The 16,494-nt window shown below is 49.7% G+C and overlaps 1 protein-coding gene across 4 annotated transcripts; it reads left to right on the top strand.

Moving 5' to 3' along the window:
• The first annotated feature begins 2,822 nt into the window (after window positions 1-2,822).
• Window positions 2,823-16,087, top strand: SPINDOC (spindlin interactor and repressor of chromatin binding). 4 transcript variants are annotated; one of them, XM_081278844.1, is made up of 7 exons: window positions 2,823-3,217; window positions 6,452-6,781; window positions 6,870-7,019; window positions 7,177-7,302; window positions 7,442-7,639; window positions 11,624-11,726; window positions 15,317-16,087. In XM_081278844.1, exons 1-7 carry the CDS (start codon window positions 3,091-3,093, stop codon window positions 15,447-15,449), a joined length of 1,167 nt encoding a protein of 388 aa, XP_081134970.1. In that variant the 5' UTR covers window positions 2,823-3,090; the 3' UTR covers window positions 15,450-16,087. The 4 variants fall into 4 exon arrangements, with proteins under 4 accessions (XP_081134970.1, XP_081134969.1, XP_081134971.1 ...); XM_081278843.1 differs by having other exon boundaries at window positions 15,355-16,087; XM_081278845.1 differs by lacking the exon at window positions 11,624-11,726 and having other exon boundaries at window positions 2,824-3,217; window positions 15,317-16,083.
• The last annotated feature ends 407 nt before the right edge of the window (window positions 16,088-16,494 follow it).

The raw sequence follows: 16,494 nt of genomic DNA on the forward strand, positions 1-16,494 counted from the left end.
TTTCATTTCTCACTTACCCATCTCTCCTTCCTCCCTTTCCCTTCACAGGGTTTCAGAGTTGCTTAGCACCTCACTGTTGCTGAGGCTGGCTTTGAACTTATGATCCTCCTTCCCCAGCCTCCTGAGCTGCTGAGATTACAGAAGTGCACCATGGCTCCTAGCAATTGTTCATGATTTATAAAGCAGGAAGTTGAGGCTTAAAGAGTTAAATTATTTGCCCAATGTAGCAGAACCAGAGTTCCCTTTAATCAAATCTAGAATGAACCCCTCCTCATTTTAATATCCCTGAAATAGGGATTTTTTTTCTTTTTCTTTTTTTGCAGTACTGACATTGGAGCCCAGAGCCTTACTCATGCTAGCCAAGTGCTCTACTGCTGAGCTACCTCCTCAACCCTGGGGGCGCTTGTTATAATCAATATTAGTGTGAAGTTTTAGGAATATAAAGACAGTGAGAGATGTCCCTTCTGATGATACTCAGACCATGCTCTGACAAGCAGAATATAAACCATATTTAGAATGAGACAAAGACGTGGCCACTTCACAACCACAAAAATGACAGTTACCATTCTCTGGGTGATTACTCTTTTCTGAAGATGACTCTAGCCCTGTCTTAATCCTCCTGCCTTACAGATAAACATAAAGATGGCCAGTCTCTGAATTGCTTTGTTTCTTTTTGTGGGTGAAGGAAAAGCAAGGCATGAGACATGGATAAATGAGAAATGAAAGACGGGTACCAGGCAGAGATCCACACCAGAGTTTGTCAGAGCTGACAAATAAAGGCCATCTTTCTATAGGAGAGAGAGGCAATACAGGCTTGGGTTCTGGGACTTTTATGGGGCAGGCTCAGGGATCAGAGCTGGTCGGGTCCTAATGGGGGTGGTTGGGGTTGGGTTGGTATGAGGGAGTGATGAACCTTTCTTAGAAACGCCCTTGGGAGTTAAAATGGCTTCTGTTTGTTAAGATGGTCATCCAGATGCTAACAAGGACTTTATACCCTGTCTCTAAATAAAATACAAAATAGGGCTGGGGATGTGGCTCAGTGGCCAAGTGCCCCTAAGTTCAACCCCTGTATGCCCTCTTCCCCCCCAAAAAAAAAACATGAACAATGTGAAAAACTGCAAAAGACATATGAGGACCGAGAAATAATGACTTCTAACTGCCTGTTACAAAACCAGGACTATCACTCAGGGTTCAAGCAGGAAAATAGGAACCACAGAGAAAAGTAATTGCAGGATACTGGTGACAAAAGTGACAGGTGATGGAAGCGCTAAGAAACCCAACAGGGGACAGTGAGGCAACCCAGAGATTAACAAAAACAAAAAGCTGCCTTCTGCTATGGAAATGGAGAGACCAAAGGAGAATGGAGGATTAATGGAGCCCAAGGCCATGAATAAATGGATATTGGGACCCTGACTACCTATCACAGTAGGAGCTGGTGACAGGGGAAGGGGAAGGGGCTCATCTGCTGCAGGAACAGGGCAGACAGAGACAGAAGAGAAAAAACAAAACACATATGCTGGTTTCTGCCTTCCTCCCACCTTCCATTCTTCTGCCAATATCTCCCATTAGTCAGAACCAGGCCTGAAGCCCCCTGCCTTTGAAGACTGAGAAACTGCCTGCTTCAGAGTTTAACTCACTTCAATAGGGAAGGACCATAAAATAAAAACCAAACAGGATTGACAATACCTTTATTTGCAAAATCTTTGGAGATACTGGATACACTTGAAAGAAATAAAAGTTCCCATTAAAAATATACTGTGGTGGCCGGGGTTGTGGCTCAGTGATAGAGGGCTCGCCTTGCATGTGTGAGACCCTGGATTCTATCCTCAGTACCATATAAAAATAAAAAATAATAAAATAAAGATATTGTGCCCACCTACAACTAGAAAATCAATATAAAAAATAAATGAATAAAATAAAGGTGTTGTGTCCGACTACAATTTAAAAAAAAATAAAATATATATATACTGTGATCCATATAGACTAGGTCACACCTCCTCTCCCCTATCCTTCTAGATTATTCTAAATTACTACTATGTGTGTTCTGGTAGTGTTTTAAGATGGATTTTCAGCGTGGGTGGGACATTTTGCATTTCTCAACTTAAATCTTTTATGAGGGTTTCTGCATAAGAGATAGTGGCCATTCTATGTTGCCGGGTAAAAGCTAGCCCAGAGAACGACTGTGGATGCAGCAGTGTCATGGCAACTGCAGTCTGGTCTTGGGGCTCCCAATGGATTGCTTGTGTGTCCTTGGATAGGGACACAAAACTCTGGATTCTCGTTTAATAAACTTTCCATAAGCACGGAGGGAAGCGGTTGAAACGCGCCTACATTCCACTTGGTTCCTCTTCATCTACTCATTCCCTTGTCCCCAGGAGTCCAAAACCGTGGTTGAAAGGATGAGCTAGTCCAAGGAAACCCAAAACGGCCAAGGTCACAGAGTTGGCAAATCTGAAGGAATTCAGTCTCCACCCTTCCAAGCCCCCACTGTTCTATTCCCCCAGGGCACCTTCTGGGTAGCTGGTCCGCGCAAAGGTAAAAGTGGCCCCGACTGAAACCTGGGGAACCTGGTAGTGTTCTTCATTGCCAGCAAACAGAGCTCGCAGCGGACAACGACCCCCGGACTCGGACAGCGACCCCCGGACTCGGCGGGTTGCTGCCGGCGACCCCAGCCCGGGGAGTCTACACAGGCACTGCCAGCCCGCACAACCCTTCCCGCCGACCCGGCGTCCCCCGGCTCTAACGGGGCCGCGTGCCTGGGGCGGGGTCTGGGCGGGACTGCGCGCGATTGGCTGCGCGGGGACTGGGGGCGGGCCGGCGGGCGCCGCCGACAATGAGCCTCGATAAAAGGGAGCGGCGGGGTCTGGAGCCCCGGATTGAGACCGGCCCGCCCGGGGTCCCCACTCGCTGAGGTGTGTCGCGGGCGGGGCGGGCGAACCCCGGGCGGCGCGGAGGGGGCTGCTCCGGCGGGTGCACGGGGCGGGCCGCGGGCCCGGCGCGGGCCCGGGCGGAGGCGGCCGCCGGTGGCGCGCCGAGGCCTGCGCGCCGGTCCTCCGGCGTCGGGTCACCGCAGTCGCCCCCGGCCGCACCATGGCTCTGAAGGCCGAGGGAGCCGCGCTGGACTGCTTCGAGGTGACGCTCAAGTGTGAGGAAGGGGAGGACGACGACGAGGCCGTGGTGGTGGCGGTAATCCCGCGGCCGGAGCCGATGCTCAGAGGTGAGGATGGGAGGGGACCCCTCTTCCGCCTCAGGGTCCGAGCCGGGGGGGGGGGGCTCAGGCCGCCCCTCACCGGCCGGGGTCCGAGAGTGGCCACCCCTGCACCCGCTCGGGTCTGCGGGCCGGGCGCCCCTCCCGCTCGGGCCCGGGCCCGGGGCGCGCTCTCGCTCCTCCCCCACCAGCGCTTGGAATCTAAGGCCTCTCCTAATTCCCCCTCCTCCCCTACCCCCGCCCAGGGTCTGGAGACTTCGATCCACGCCCCGCGCGCTCCGGATCTTCCGGTGCCCGAGCGCCCCCTCGCCCGGGCCCAGCGCGGGAGGCCTGATCCCCCGAGGCGCTGGGTGTCCACAGCTTGCAGTCTCCCTGCCCGACCAGGCTGTGTCCTAGGCCGAGGGGCGGCCCGGCCTCTAGGCCCCAGGCTGGGGACAGTAGCTAGGTGTCCCGAGCGATTTGGAGGGTGGAGGCAAGAGACCTATCTAACCTCCAAAATAATTTTAAGAACCCTTCAAAATATAAATCTTTTCCTCCCCCAACCCCATCTCCAGGCCTCCCACTTGCATAAGCCACAGGTGTCAGATTCTTGAGCGAACTTGGGCGATGAATGGAACTGCGCACAGCACCTAGTTTGGGAAAAGCAGTTCTTGCCAGGTGGCTTCCTGAAAGAAGCCATCTAAAAGGAGATTAGGCATGGGAGGGGATTCCCAGGAACAATCTGGGAACATTCTCTCTCCCCTCCCCCTTCACCAATTTCCTTAGTCCTCAGGAGCTTGCAAATCCTAAGAAAACAAAGAGCCATCTTTGTGGAAGACTTAATCTTCTTGAAAATGAGAATATTTCTTCATTTTCCAATATCTCCTTGGGTGAGGAGAACAGTACCCAAAAGAGTTTGAGAGCAAAGCCATTCATTGTCACTTAAAAATAATGATATACTCTCTCTGTACTCACTGCCTCTTATCCTCCAATCAGGACTGTTATAAAATTAGGGAAATAAAGGCCACATCCTTCTCAAAGCATTGAGTCCAACACACACGTTATTTTTCTGCTTGCACTGATATTTATGGAGTGCTTGCTCTTATTGTCAAAGGCTTTCTTAGTTAATCCCTTCAACTTCCCTTCATAGGTTGCCTGTCCCCACTGTTAGGGAGGAAATAGAAGTCTAGAGGTCGTTTATTCACCCAATATTTTGGGGGCACTTACTATATGGTAGGCACTGTTTTAGTCTGAGGTGATAACAGGGGCCAACAAGGCAGATGAAACCCTGTCCTTGTGGAACATACATATCCCAGCAGCTGACAGGTAAATAAATATGGTATGTAAGGTGGCAGTAAATGGTTATACTAAAGTAATATAAGGAGAAAGGGTGAGTAGGAGTTTTATTTGGTGCCTAGACTAATTAGAAAAGGCTTCTCTAATGAGGTGAATTTTGAGCACAGAACTGAAGAAAGTTAAGGAAACCAGCCTTACAGATGGCTGGAGGAAGAGCATTGCAGACAGAAGAGCAAGTGCAAAGGTCCTGAGCCACTAGCTTCTCAAACAATTTGGGTATGAGAGGGGAAAAAAGTGAATTTAAAGTTTTAAGGCAAGTGGGAAGAAAATATTTTGCTTAGATGGAGGAGACTGAGTGTAGATTTATATAATATTGGAAGTTAAGATTAGAATACGGTATGGTAAGTTCCAGATGTTACAAGTCCAAGTGGAGAGATCTGATAAATAGTTTGGATATATGAGTCTAGACTTCATGGCAGAGTCCTGCTGGAGGTCAGGAAATAGGTGAGAAAGAAACCAGAGGAAAGAAACCAACAGAAGAAAAGGGGTTCAAGGACTAAATCCTGGAATACTCCAGTGATTACAGGTTAGAGATCGAATCAGTCCAACATCAGGTAATCCTGAATGCCGCTACTTGCCATATTCTGTTCTTGATTCTGGACTTAAGTACAAACCATCAGAAATCTGTCCTGTTGGGCCAGGGATGCAGCTCAGTGGAAGAGCACTTGTCTCCTATACACAAAGCCCTGGTTCAGTTGGTAGCACTGCATGCAGGGTATGGGGGAGTGCCCTCATTGAAGCTGAAAGTGTGGAGGGGACACAGTGCACAAGTGAAACACAATGCTATGTTGGGAGGAAACAGTGCAGTAAAACGAAATGAGGTGCTTAGGTAGGGGAGGTGGTAGCTTCCTGGGCTCCAGCACAGACCTTGCCTGGATGCCTTTAGCAGTGACTTGGAAGAAGCAAGATAGCTGTAAAAATATCTGAGAAGACATGATGAAGGAGACAAGAATCAACACAGGTGACTTAGAGCAACAGGGGAAGTAAGGGAAGGTGGTCCCTGGCTATCAGTGATGAAAATCAAGATGGAGAAATTGATCAGCAGATAAAGCCGAAGAACTGCCTTCTGGGTTTAGCATTGGCAACCTTCTTGGAGCTGGTTCAGGGAAGTGTAGGGAAGAAAGCTTATTGCAACTAGGAAGTCAAGATTCTGTCCAGAGTCACACAGGAGAGCAGTGCAATCCACCTGGGGCCTGAGTTGTCTACTTCAGAGCCAAGGCTCATATTCCTTCCAAATGCTACCCTTTCACCTCTTCCACACAGCCCTCAGGTGCTAACCCTCCCATGTTTGTAGTTTGTCCCATCTTCTGAACGGTGGGAGAGAGGTGTAGCCACAGAGGATCACAGACACTTCACAGAGGTGTTGAGCTGCCAGAGGGACTGAGGCTGCCTGTGTTGAGCTGAAAAGGTTATTGGCCACGTGTGTACGTGGTACCCAGCTCAATGGGAGCGAGGCCGTTGCTGCCGGTGCTCTGGGCACACTCTGAAGGACTAGGTAGCCTTTTGAAGGGGCTGGAACAGGCAGGTGTGTACTTACTTACTATCAATCTTGTGGAGACAAGGTGGTAAATATAGAATGTGATGAAATACAGCATCTTTACCGTCAAGGATACTGTGGCCTGGAGTCAAGATACCCATCACCAGCTGAGCAGGGTTGCACAGGCTAGAGAGCTTTAAGAACATAGCCTCTTGGGAAATGTGTAGTCCTAAGGCCTGGGACTAGATGTACTTAGGTGAAAGTAGTGTGATACTGAGCACAACCTATGTGCAACGTGGTTTGTGCCTGTGGTGTCCAGTGCAATGGAGAACATGATAGAAATACTCCCCTCTCTGCCCTACGTAGGTTTGTTATGAGCATGATGGCTCATGGGTGCCTTTACTGATAGCACTCTCCCTCTCACTCCACAGTGACCCAACAGGAAAAGACCCCACCACCTCAGCCCAACCTGCTGGAGATAGTTGGTGATGGCTGTGAGGAGCCTAAGCAACAAGTGTCTTGGGAACAGGAGTTCCTGGTGGGGAATAGCCCAGGAGGCAGCGGACGGGCCCTGTGCATGGTGTGTGGAGCCGAGATCCGCTTCCCCTCAGCCGACACTGCTCGAATGCACATCCTGGAACAGCATCCCCATACCCTAGACCTGAGCCCCTCTGAGAAAAGCAATATTCTGGAGGCCTGGAGTGAAGGAGTGGCTCTTTTGCAAGATGTTCATGCTGAGCAGCCCTCCCCTCCCAGCTCAGGTAGTGGGGGAAGCAGTGGGGGCAGAGGGAGGGCCTGTGGGATCGCCCTCGGGAGCCATGGGAGCTCACTGGGCTTTTGCCTCTTCAGAATCAGGCCGGGATGCTGAACCAGACCCTAATGGCAATGCAGACTCTGCTAGGATGCCAGCAGAGATCGTGGTCCTCCTGGACTCTGAGGACAACGCGTCCCTCCCAAAAAGGATCCGGCCCAGGGGACTCCGTCCCCTTGAGCTGCCTGGTCAGTCAGCAGGGGAACTGGTAAGGTGGAGTGGGGGCCCGGGTGAAGCACAGGCCTGCGTTCTGGGCTGCTGCTGAGCAGGTGTCCTCAGGAGCCCAGGGATGGCAGCGTGCAGGTATGGTGGCCTCTTAAAAAGATCTAGGATCTTTTTTTACAGTTGCCCCTGCCCCCGAGCCTGGAAATAAGAAACTTCGTGGTCAGAGATGGAAGGAGTCCCCTGGGGAAGAGCCTGTCAGAAAGAAGAGAGGCAGACCTATGACCAAAAACTTGGACCCTGACCCAGGTGAGGGGAGGCCAGGGAGTGGTGGGCGCAGGCCCTCATGCAGTCCTGCAACTAAAATCTAGGTTGGTGAGCACAACGTGGGGCTCGGACTTGTGATTTGGCCTCCTTTGCTCAAAATTCCTTCCTGTCTGCCCTCCAGACCCACCATCCCCCGACTCACCCACAGAGACCTTTGCAGCACCAGCTGAAGTCCGACATTTCACCGACGGCAGCTTTCCACCTGGCTTTGTCCTCCAGCTCTTCTCCCATACCCAGCTCAGGGCCACCGACAGTAAGGACTCACATAAGGAGGGCAAAGCAGCAGAAGGCCTTCCCCAGCCAGAAAGCCCCACTCCAGGTGAGCCCTCCTCAGAGGGAGGATGGGGAAAGTTGGGTTTCTGGTCTCTGAGGCTGTGCTGCCTTGGAGACCACAGAAGAGGTTGGTGCTCAGTTCCCTGGGAGACAGGATAAGGACAGTGGGATTTGAGTGACCAGGGAGGCTGGCTGGAAAGACGAGCACTTCTGAGTGCTCCTTAGGAAATTCCTGGAATTGGTCATTAGGTTGGGCTGTGCCAGTGTTCCTCAAAAGCCTCACACCCATCTCCACACGAAACTGATTTAAAGAAACTTCTAGCCAGGCATGGTGATGCACACCAATAATCCCAGCTTCTTGGGAGGCTGAGGTGGACTGATCAAAAGTTTGAGGCCAGCCTGGGCAGCTTAGCAGGACATTGTCTTAAAATTAAAAAGGCTGGAGAATATAGCTCAGTGGTAGATCACCCCTTGGTTCATTGTCAATACCAAAAGGAAAAAAAAAAAACTTTATGTAGTTCATTTGATACTTACAAAAATATGTTATAGTTAAAGGGCAGGTGCCCATCACCTTTTTCAGATGGAGAAACTGAGTCTCAAAAAAATGGTTCCTTCTCAGTCGTTACATGAATTTCCTATTTGCTGCTTGAACAAATTGCCACAAACTTGGTGGCTTTTAAAACATATGGTTCTAGAGGTCAGAGGTCCAATATGGGTCTCCCTGAACTATATTCAAGGAGTTGGTAGGGCTCTGTTCCTTTCTGGAAGCTCTAGGGAAATTAGTTTCCTCACCTTACATGACTTCTAAAAGATGCTCACATTGCTTGGCTTGTGGCCTTAAAGCCAGTAGTGGTTCATAGAGGCTCCCAGCAGAGGTCTTGGGTTCAGAGTCATCTGCCTCTCTCTTCCCTGTTTAAGGATGCTTAAGATGATATAGGCCTGTGGCTGGGATTGTGGCTCAGCGGTAGAGCACTCGACTAGCATGGGCGAGGCCCTGGGTTGGATCCTTGCACCACATAAAAATAAATAAGTATTGTGTCCAACTACAACTAAAACATAAATATTTGTGTGTGTGTGTGTGGGGGGGAGGTTATATAGGCCTTACCCTGAGCTAGCCCAGAGTAATCAGGGTTTTTTTGGTGCTGGGGACAGAACCCAGAGCCTGACACATGCTAGGCAGGTACTCTACCACTGAGCCACATTCCCAGGCCTATCTAGTTTATTTTAGATGTAGGTATACAAAATGAACTTTATGTTATTTTTATGTGGTGCCGAGGATCAAACCCTGAGCCTCACATGTGCTAGGCGAGTGCTTTACTACTGAGCCACAATCCCATCCCCCCTATCTAGTTTTTATTTGGCAGATTAGCATCCTTAATTCCCCTTTGTTGTGGAATAAAACATTCCCTGCTTCTGGAGATTTGGACATGGCCATCTTTGGTAGCCATAATTCTGCTACCAAGCAATGGCAGAATTGAGACTGGAATGCATTCTGTGGGAGCATAGAATTCATTCTAGAGGCCCAACCTGGTTCCCCTCTCAGCTCACAGCATCCCAGGCCCAGGAAGTGCTTCCTGAAGTAGTAAAGGGGTCACCTGGGAAGTGCTGTGTCCTTTTCCCAGCTCGCTGGAAATGTGCATTTGGAGTTAGAGCCCGGGAAAGATGGTTAGTCAGGTGGGTAGAGGCTCCCTGGTGTGGTGTTCTCAAAAAGGTGAGCTTATCTACTTCTGCAGATCCCCTATGCACACTAGTAGGTCCCACTGTTAACAGTCTTTTAACAAAGCTCTGTGTGGGTGTGTGCATGCTTGCTTTTATTTATTTGTTATATTTATTTTTTTCTTAAGGTGGGCTTCACCCCTTTACATAGATCACACTTTAGTTATCTCAGCTTGAGCCAACTCCAGCGCTGCCTCTAGACCAAAGCATCCTGCTTAGACTTGAACATTTTTTTTTCTTTGAGAGAAAGAATTTTTTTATTTTTATTTTTATTTTTTTAGTGAGAGAGAGAGAGAGAATTTTAATGTTTATTTTTAGATTTTGGCGGACACAACATCTTTGTTGGTATGTGGTGCTGAGGATCGAACCCGGGCCGCACGCATGCCAGGCAAGCGCGCTACCGCTTGAGCCACATCCCCAGCCCCGAGAAAGAATTTTTTAATATTTATGTTTTAGTTCTCGGCGGACACAACATCTTTGTTTGTATGTGGTGCTGAGGATCGAACCGGGGTGGCACGCATGCCAGGCGAGCGCGCTTGAGCCACATCCCCAGCCCTTCTTTTTTTTTTTTTTTTTTTTTTGGTACCAGGAATTGAACTCAGGGGTACTTGACTACTGAGCCACATGTTCACCCCTATTTTGTATTTTATTTTAGAGACAGGGTCTCACTTACTTTCTTAGCACCTCTTAGTTGCTGAGGCTGGCTTTGAACTCACGATCCTCCTGTCTCAGCCTCCTAAGCAATTGGGATTATAGGCATGCGCCACTGAGATTGGCCTGGGCTTCATTTCTGTCTCCTTCCCCTCCTGGGGATCCTTCTTTAAATGGATGGCCTCTCTAGGGTTTAGTAGGTCTTTTCTTTTTCTGTTTTTATTTTTTTCCCTGAGTACTAAGTATTGAGCCCAGGGGATTCTATATCCCTGGCCTGTTTTATTTTCTTTGGGGACAGGGTCTCACTAAGTTGCTGAGGCTGGCCTCAAACTTGTGATCCTCTTGCCTCAACCTTTCAAGTACCTGGGATTATTAGGTGTGCACCCGTGACACCCAACAGTCTTCTGGTTTCATACTCGGAGGGAGTCTTTGTTTCTAGTCCTAGGGTGCTTTGTGCAGAAACTCTACTGGTCTGGGGTAGTGAGTAGAAGAGAAAAGAATCCCTGAGATTTTAGGATCTTTTGGTGTGAGTGGGCAAAGAGAGAAGGATAGGACTCTACAACCCAATCAGATCAAGAGATGGCAGTGTGGCAGATGTTTTAGCAGTTGTAGAATTTATGGAGGTTGGAGATGGCCACAGGAGACAGTGAGTAGCAACAAGTGTCCCTGGAGCCCAGCCCCAAGGAATCAATCTTAAGAAATCACATGAGTGATTTGACCCCAGTCTGTCTTGGGACACTGCTGGAGGCAGGGGGATTTTCAGGAATGGTGGGCACCCATGGTGCTTCCAAGTAGAGCACAGGCTCTGGCTTGAGGTTTTGGGCCATTTCATAATACCCAAGGCTGGGGATGTGGCTCTAGGGTAGAGCATTTCCTAGCACACATCAGGCCCTGGGTTCAATCCCCAGTATCTGTCTTTCACACACAAAAGAAATCAGAGCTATTTGAGTAAAGAGCCTGCCACTGTTTTTTTTTTGTTGTTGTTGTTTTTGGTTTTTTTTTTTAAACAGTTTAAAACACGGCTCTGGGAATTGGAAAAATTCACTGTGGTCACATTAGTTGAGCTAATAGATGAGATTAGATAGTCTGGGAGGTTTCTAGAACTTTCCAAGGACCTTGCTAGAAGAGGGTGGGGTGTTGTCCAAGCCAGCAGAGAAAGTGAGCCAGGAGGACCCACTCACAAGTCATGGGGGAAAAACCTCTTTCTTGCTGGTGTGTGATTTGAGCAGGACCCTGAGGTCTGGTTAGGAAACCTTGGCCGAACAGTATTTCCAGGCTGGACCATGGAGGAAGCACAGTGAGAGGGCACATGTATACCCATGAGTGTGAGCTTTGTGAGGTCTTTGTTTTGTTCACTGCTGAGTCCTCAGCACCTAGAGTAGTGCCTGGCACAAAGAAAGCCCTCAGTGACAATTGATTGGAAAGTTGAGCTGGGCACAGGGCTGCCTGCCTTTAATCCTAGCTACTCAAGATGCAGGCTTGCTTTTCTCTTTAGGCCAGCCTGGGCAAATTTAGTAAGACTCTGTTTCAAAATAAAAAGGAGTGGGGGTTTGGCCCGTTGGTAGAGTGCTTACCTCGCATGCGTGAGGCCCTGGGTTCAATTCCCAGTACTATAAGAAAGAAAGAAAAGACAGACGATTGACTACCTTCACTTGTCATTCAGGTGGTGACATTTCCAGAGTCCCTGTCCAGAGATTGGCCTTAGTGAGAAACAAGGGGAATGGGTCCCAGCCTCTGCAGGAGGAGTGGGTCTCTGTGGAACGCATGTAAGCACATACTCCCAAATTGGAGAGAAAAGGGGTGATGGGGTGGGAAGCAGAGGAATTGGGGCAGGACAGGAAGGGAAACAGTTTGCCTTTTTTTTTTTTTTTTTTTTTTTTTTTTTTTTTTTTTGGCACCTGGGATTGAACCCAGGGATTATTAACCACTAAGCTACATCCCCAGCCCTTTTTATTTATTTTTTTCATTTTGAGACAGGGTCTTATTGCTGAGGTTGGCCTCAAACTTGAGATCCTCCTGCCTCACCCTCTTGAGTCACTGGGATTATAGGCATGTGCCACTGTGCCCAGCCTAGCTTGCTTTTCTATATCCCTGGAGCTCTGGATCATCTCCACATCTCAGGCCTTATTCTCCTGACCTCCTCTCCCTACCTATCCTTACCTACCTCTTTCCTCCTTGCTACCAGGAAGAACTGGTGCAATTCATTAGTCCCCAAAGATAATGGTCTTTTCTATACTGTCTCTATTCTCTTTCTGGAATCTGCTTGAGTAAAATGTGCATCCTCAACATTCCACGCCAAAACTGCTTTTTGGCAAGGTTGCCCTTGACTTCCATAAAATGAATTTAGTGAGATCTGGTGGCTTGAGAAGTCCCTAGCGTATTTGAACTCTTGCTATGTAGTAAACTTTCCTGGTATGCTATTTTATGAAAGCAAAGCATTATGGAAAGTGATACAATTTCCATTTTACACAAGAGGACTCAGCTAGATGTGGAGGCTCACACTTCTAGTCCCAGCTAAGCTGAGGGGTTCAAGATCAACTGGGGCAATATACCAAGACCCCTGCCCAAAGAAGGGTGAGCTTGGGGTAGCTCAGTGGTAGAGTCCTTGCCTAGCATATGCGAGACCCTGGATTGCGTCCCCAGCCCTAGGGAAGGAAAAAAACGCCCATGGGTTCTGTCCTCTGCTTGTCATCCCATATCTTCTCAGTCTTCCCCATCAGCCTGTAACAAAACTGTCATTTCTTCCTTGACCCCCTCATCCCTCTAGTCCCTGACCCATTTGTTTCCAACGATAATGGCCTTTTCTATATTGCCTCTCTTCTCTTTCTGGAATCCGCTTGAGTAAAATGTGCATCCTCAACATTCCACGCCGAAACTGCTTTTTGGCAAGGTTGCCCTTGACTTCCATAAAATGAATTTAGTGAGATCCCTGGTCCTCCCTCTCTTGACCCGGGGGTAATAGTGGCCCTGTCTCCCACCTTCCTGGCAGTAACTGTCTTCCCTTGGTTCTCTGGAGCTGCTTGCCTGCCTTGATGCCTCCCCACTGGCTGTTGCCTCTGTTTCCCTTGCTTGCTTATCCCCCCCCCCCCCCCCCGGCCACCCCGCAACCTGGAAACAGCATATTATCTGTCTTGCCCTTTCTAGAACGGGAACTCCTTCAGATCAAGTTGTCCCTGGTGGCCAGAGCACCCCCTGGCCCAGAATAGGCGCTGGTTCTGTGTGGTGTGTTAAATCCCCCACTCCCTGGGAGAGCCGTACAGCTCACGGTTCTGCCATTTGTGAGTTTTGTACCCTACATTTACCCTCCATCTCTCCTTGGTTCCAGCCTGTCTCCCCGTTCCCCAAGTGATATTACTACTTGGTTGACTCAAAAGACTTCTAAACTTGGCATTTCCAAACTGAACCTCCGGTCTCCTCCCCAGGTCTCATCACCCTCTGCCAGCCTACCCTAACCAGCTGCTTTCCCAATAAACTGGTAGACCCATCCTTCACTTTGTTCTTCCCAAACCATTGGGATCCTCCTTTTCTGTTCCTCTCCAACCCCACATCAGTCCACCAGCTGATCTCCAAAACTCTCCCTGCCTCCCCTGCCCCTACACTCACCTGGTTCTGGCAGCAACCTTCTACTGGGCTATAGCTCCAAGCTTTGCCCAGGTGCTCTGCTCTTGCCAGCACCCCGTCTCCCTGCTGAAAGCTCAGGTTAGATCTGGCCACTCATATGAGCAGAACCCTATAGGCTGCTCCCATCACACTTCAGATTAAGCTAGAGTCTTCATGGAGTTGATCATTCTTCCTCCAGACTCCTGACCTCTCCCACCACACAGCCTCCCTCGCACAGGCAGCACTGGCCTTAATGGTCCTGCAGCAGCAGGCAGGCTCCCCCACCTCTGCACTTGCCCTTCCCTCTGCCCAAAACATTAGAGCCCCACTCACTTCATAGCTGCCCCTTGATGACCTTTGCATCTACTCACATATGATATTCTGCAGCTTTTACTTGATTGTCCTTTTTGGCTTTCACCACTAGACTAAATTCCAAGAAGGCACATGGTCAGCTCCATACACGACTGTGTCCCTAGCGGTGTGCGCATCGTAGTAGTTGCTCAGGAAGTTATTGTTGAAATGAGTGGGATTCAGTCTTCCCTCAAGGAGCCAATAGTTACCCAGAATGCAGACTGCCTCGTGTGAACAAACAATTGTAGCCAGTTGTGGTGGTGCATGCCTGTAATTCCACCTACTTGGGAGTCTGAGGCAGGAAAATCTCAATTCAAGGCCAGCCTCAGCAATTTACAAGACCCTGTCTCAAAATAAAAGGGACTGAGGGTGTAGCTCAATGGTGGAGTGCTTTCCTAAGATGCAGAAGACCCTGGGTCCATCCCAGTACCCCCCAAAAAAATTGCTAAATTGTACAACCAAGTAATAGCTGATAAGTCATTTTGTTTTTATTGTAATCATTAGCACATCCATTCTACAAATAATTGGATTCAGTGTTTTCCATACATGCATACATTGTGCATTGATTATATCCAACCACCTTTCTACCCTATCCCTTTCCCCCTTCCTGGTAATTCATTTTAAAAACTCTGGTGAACCATATAACATAATTATATCTGTTCTCTCTATCACATTTTAATAACTGTGTCTCTAAAAATTAGAGGGAAAAACTGCAAAGAATCCCTTTCGATACACAACATTTGCAATTGCCACTTTCTGTTTTTTGCACAGTCCCAGGTCACAGGACATTTCTGTGGCTATGCAGTGACCATAGTAATCCACCCTTCCCCTGTCTTGAGACCCAGCTTTGCTATTCTGAGTAGTGGTTCCATACTGCTAAGATCGACACCTGATCCTTGTAGGCTCTCAGGAGATCACGACTGGTGAAGTTGTTAACCGAGGGCTGTCTGCCCAGTGCTCTTCTCTGTTCTGCATATTCATTTACCAGCTCTGTGGTGGGCAACACAATGTCTGGCTGGTTTGGGGTGTTTTTCACCCCAAAGACCCCTGCCCCATGCAGGCAGAGCTTCTTACCTTAGGGTTGCCCTTGGGATATGTGAAAGGATTCGGCTGGAGGTGAGAATTGGGGAAGAGACATCCTAGATAGTAAGTCCCCAAGTTCATGAGGGAGAAAGGCTTCAGAGCAGCATCCCAGTGATGGCCAAGAGGGCTCTGAAGCTGGCAGTGCTGGAGTCATACAAGAGTGGAACCTCCCACTGTTCTCAGGCCTCCCTTGGGGCCAGGCACAGGGCTGTGAATGAAGATGAGGAAGGATGGGGACAGGTGGGTTTGGTTGCAGAGCTGTCACTATCACCCCAGGCTCTGGAAGGCCCTGACTCTGCTCTCTGCTCCCATCCCTGCCCAGATCCCCCTCCGGGGCTTCGCGGGACACTGGATCTCCAGGTTATCCGAGTGCGGCTGGAGGAGCCCCCAGCGGTCAGCCTCTTGCAAGATTGGTCCAAGCATCCCCGGGGCACCAAGGGAGTGGGAACAGGTGATGCCCCAGACTGGCCCACAGTTCTGTCAGAGTCCAGCACTACTATAGGGGGGCAGCCAGAGGCAGGAAGTGGGGTGTAAGTTTTTGCTTTCCTGGAGAGGGAGGGAGAAAGGGCAGGAGGGAGGAGGCAGTGTCCCCCTTTGGCTTATAGCTCAGAGCTGCCTGGCTCAGCCACCCAGAGTTTTAAAACCAGGTGCCAGGGCAGGAGGGAGGGATGGGGCAGCGCCCATCCACTCTTGCTTCAGAGTACTGGAGGATGCCTGCCCCTGGCTGGGTCTGAGGCTGGATCCGAGGTAGAGGGTGGCCGAGGCTGTCGTGTGGTAGGGCATTGGGCCAGTGGAGAACACCTACCCTAGTCCTTTACTGACCCACACCTCTGTTCCCTGCACCTCCTCCCGCCCTCTCTTGGCTCCCCACCATTCTCCCCTGGCACAGTGCCTTACACAGAGGTGGTCATGAGGGGGTTTGAACTGAGTCCCACTACCTCGGGGGACACCTCTCCTCCCCCACTTGTTTAGGCTTCTACACTAGGAGGCCTCCATTACCTCTTCCCACTCCATCCCTGCAGAGGGGCTCCATTCACCCCCACTCTCCCTTTCACCTCTTTTCCTGTTGTATATATCACCTTTGTTGACAATAAATTATTATTTTTTAATTAAGAGAGTTCCGTGTGGGCCTTCATTGGGGAAGGGGCCTCCCAGAACAAGCCTGGGGGCAGGAGGGCTTGAAGATAGTCATGGGTGGGAGCCAGAAGGCCACCTGTCCCAAGGATGGAGTAGCAAGCACCAGGGCAGGGCTCTAGTCTGGGCCCGCTGACCAGGCTTGACCTGGGGTCACTGCATCTTATCCCCACTCTGGAAATGGCGTCAGAAGCCCATTTTAACAGATTATATCTAATGATACCTGGTAGGCCTCTGTCCAGGCAAGGCAACTGTAGGGGCCAGGGGCACTCACGCCCAAGGAGATGAGGGTTATGACCTTTCTGAAGGGAAATGATCCCAGTCTGCCTGCAGGTAAAGAGATGTCACGAGGTGGGTGAGTCCTGG

The sequence above is a fragment of the Spermophilus citellus genome (assembly GCF_964194105.1).
Source record: "Spermophilus citellus genome assembly, chromosome: 2".
Classification (NCBI taxonomy): Eukaryota; Metazoa; Chordata; class Mammalia; order Rodentia; family Sciuridae; genus Spermophilus; species Spermophilus citellus.

What these genes read in the sequence shown, in the direction of transcription:
- SPINDOC (XM_081278843.1), top strand. Translation starts at nt 3,091, where the DNA reads ATGGCTCTGAAGGCCGAGGGAGCCGCGCTGGACTGCTTCGAGGTGACG. An exon ending in GCCCTCCCCTCCCAGCTCAG is followed by an intron (nt 6,782 to 6,869) that starts GTAGTGGGGGAA and finishes TTGCCTCTTCAG; the next exon opens with AATCAGGCCGGGATGCTGAA. An exon ending in AAACTTGGACCCTGACCCAG is followed by an intron (nt 7,303 to 7,441) that starts GTGAGGGGAGGC and finishes TCTGCCCTCCAG; the next exon opens with ACCCACCATCCCCCGACTCA.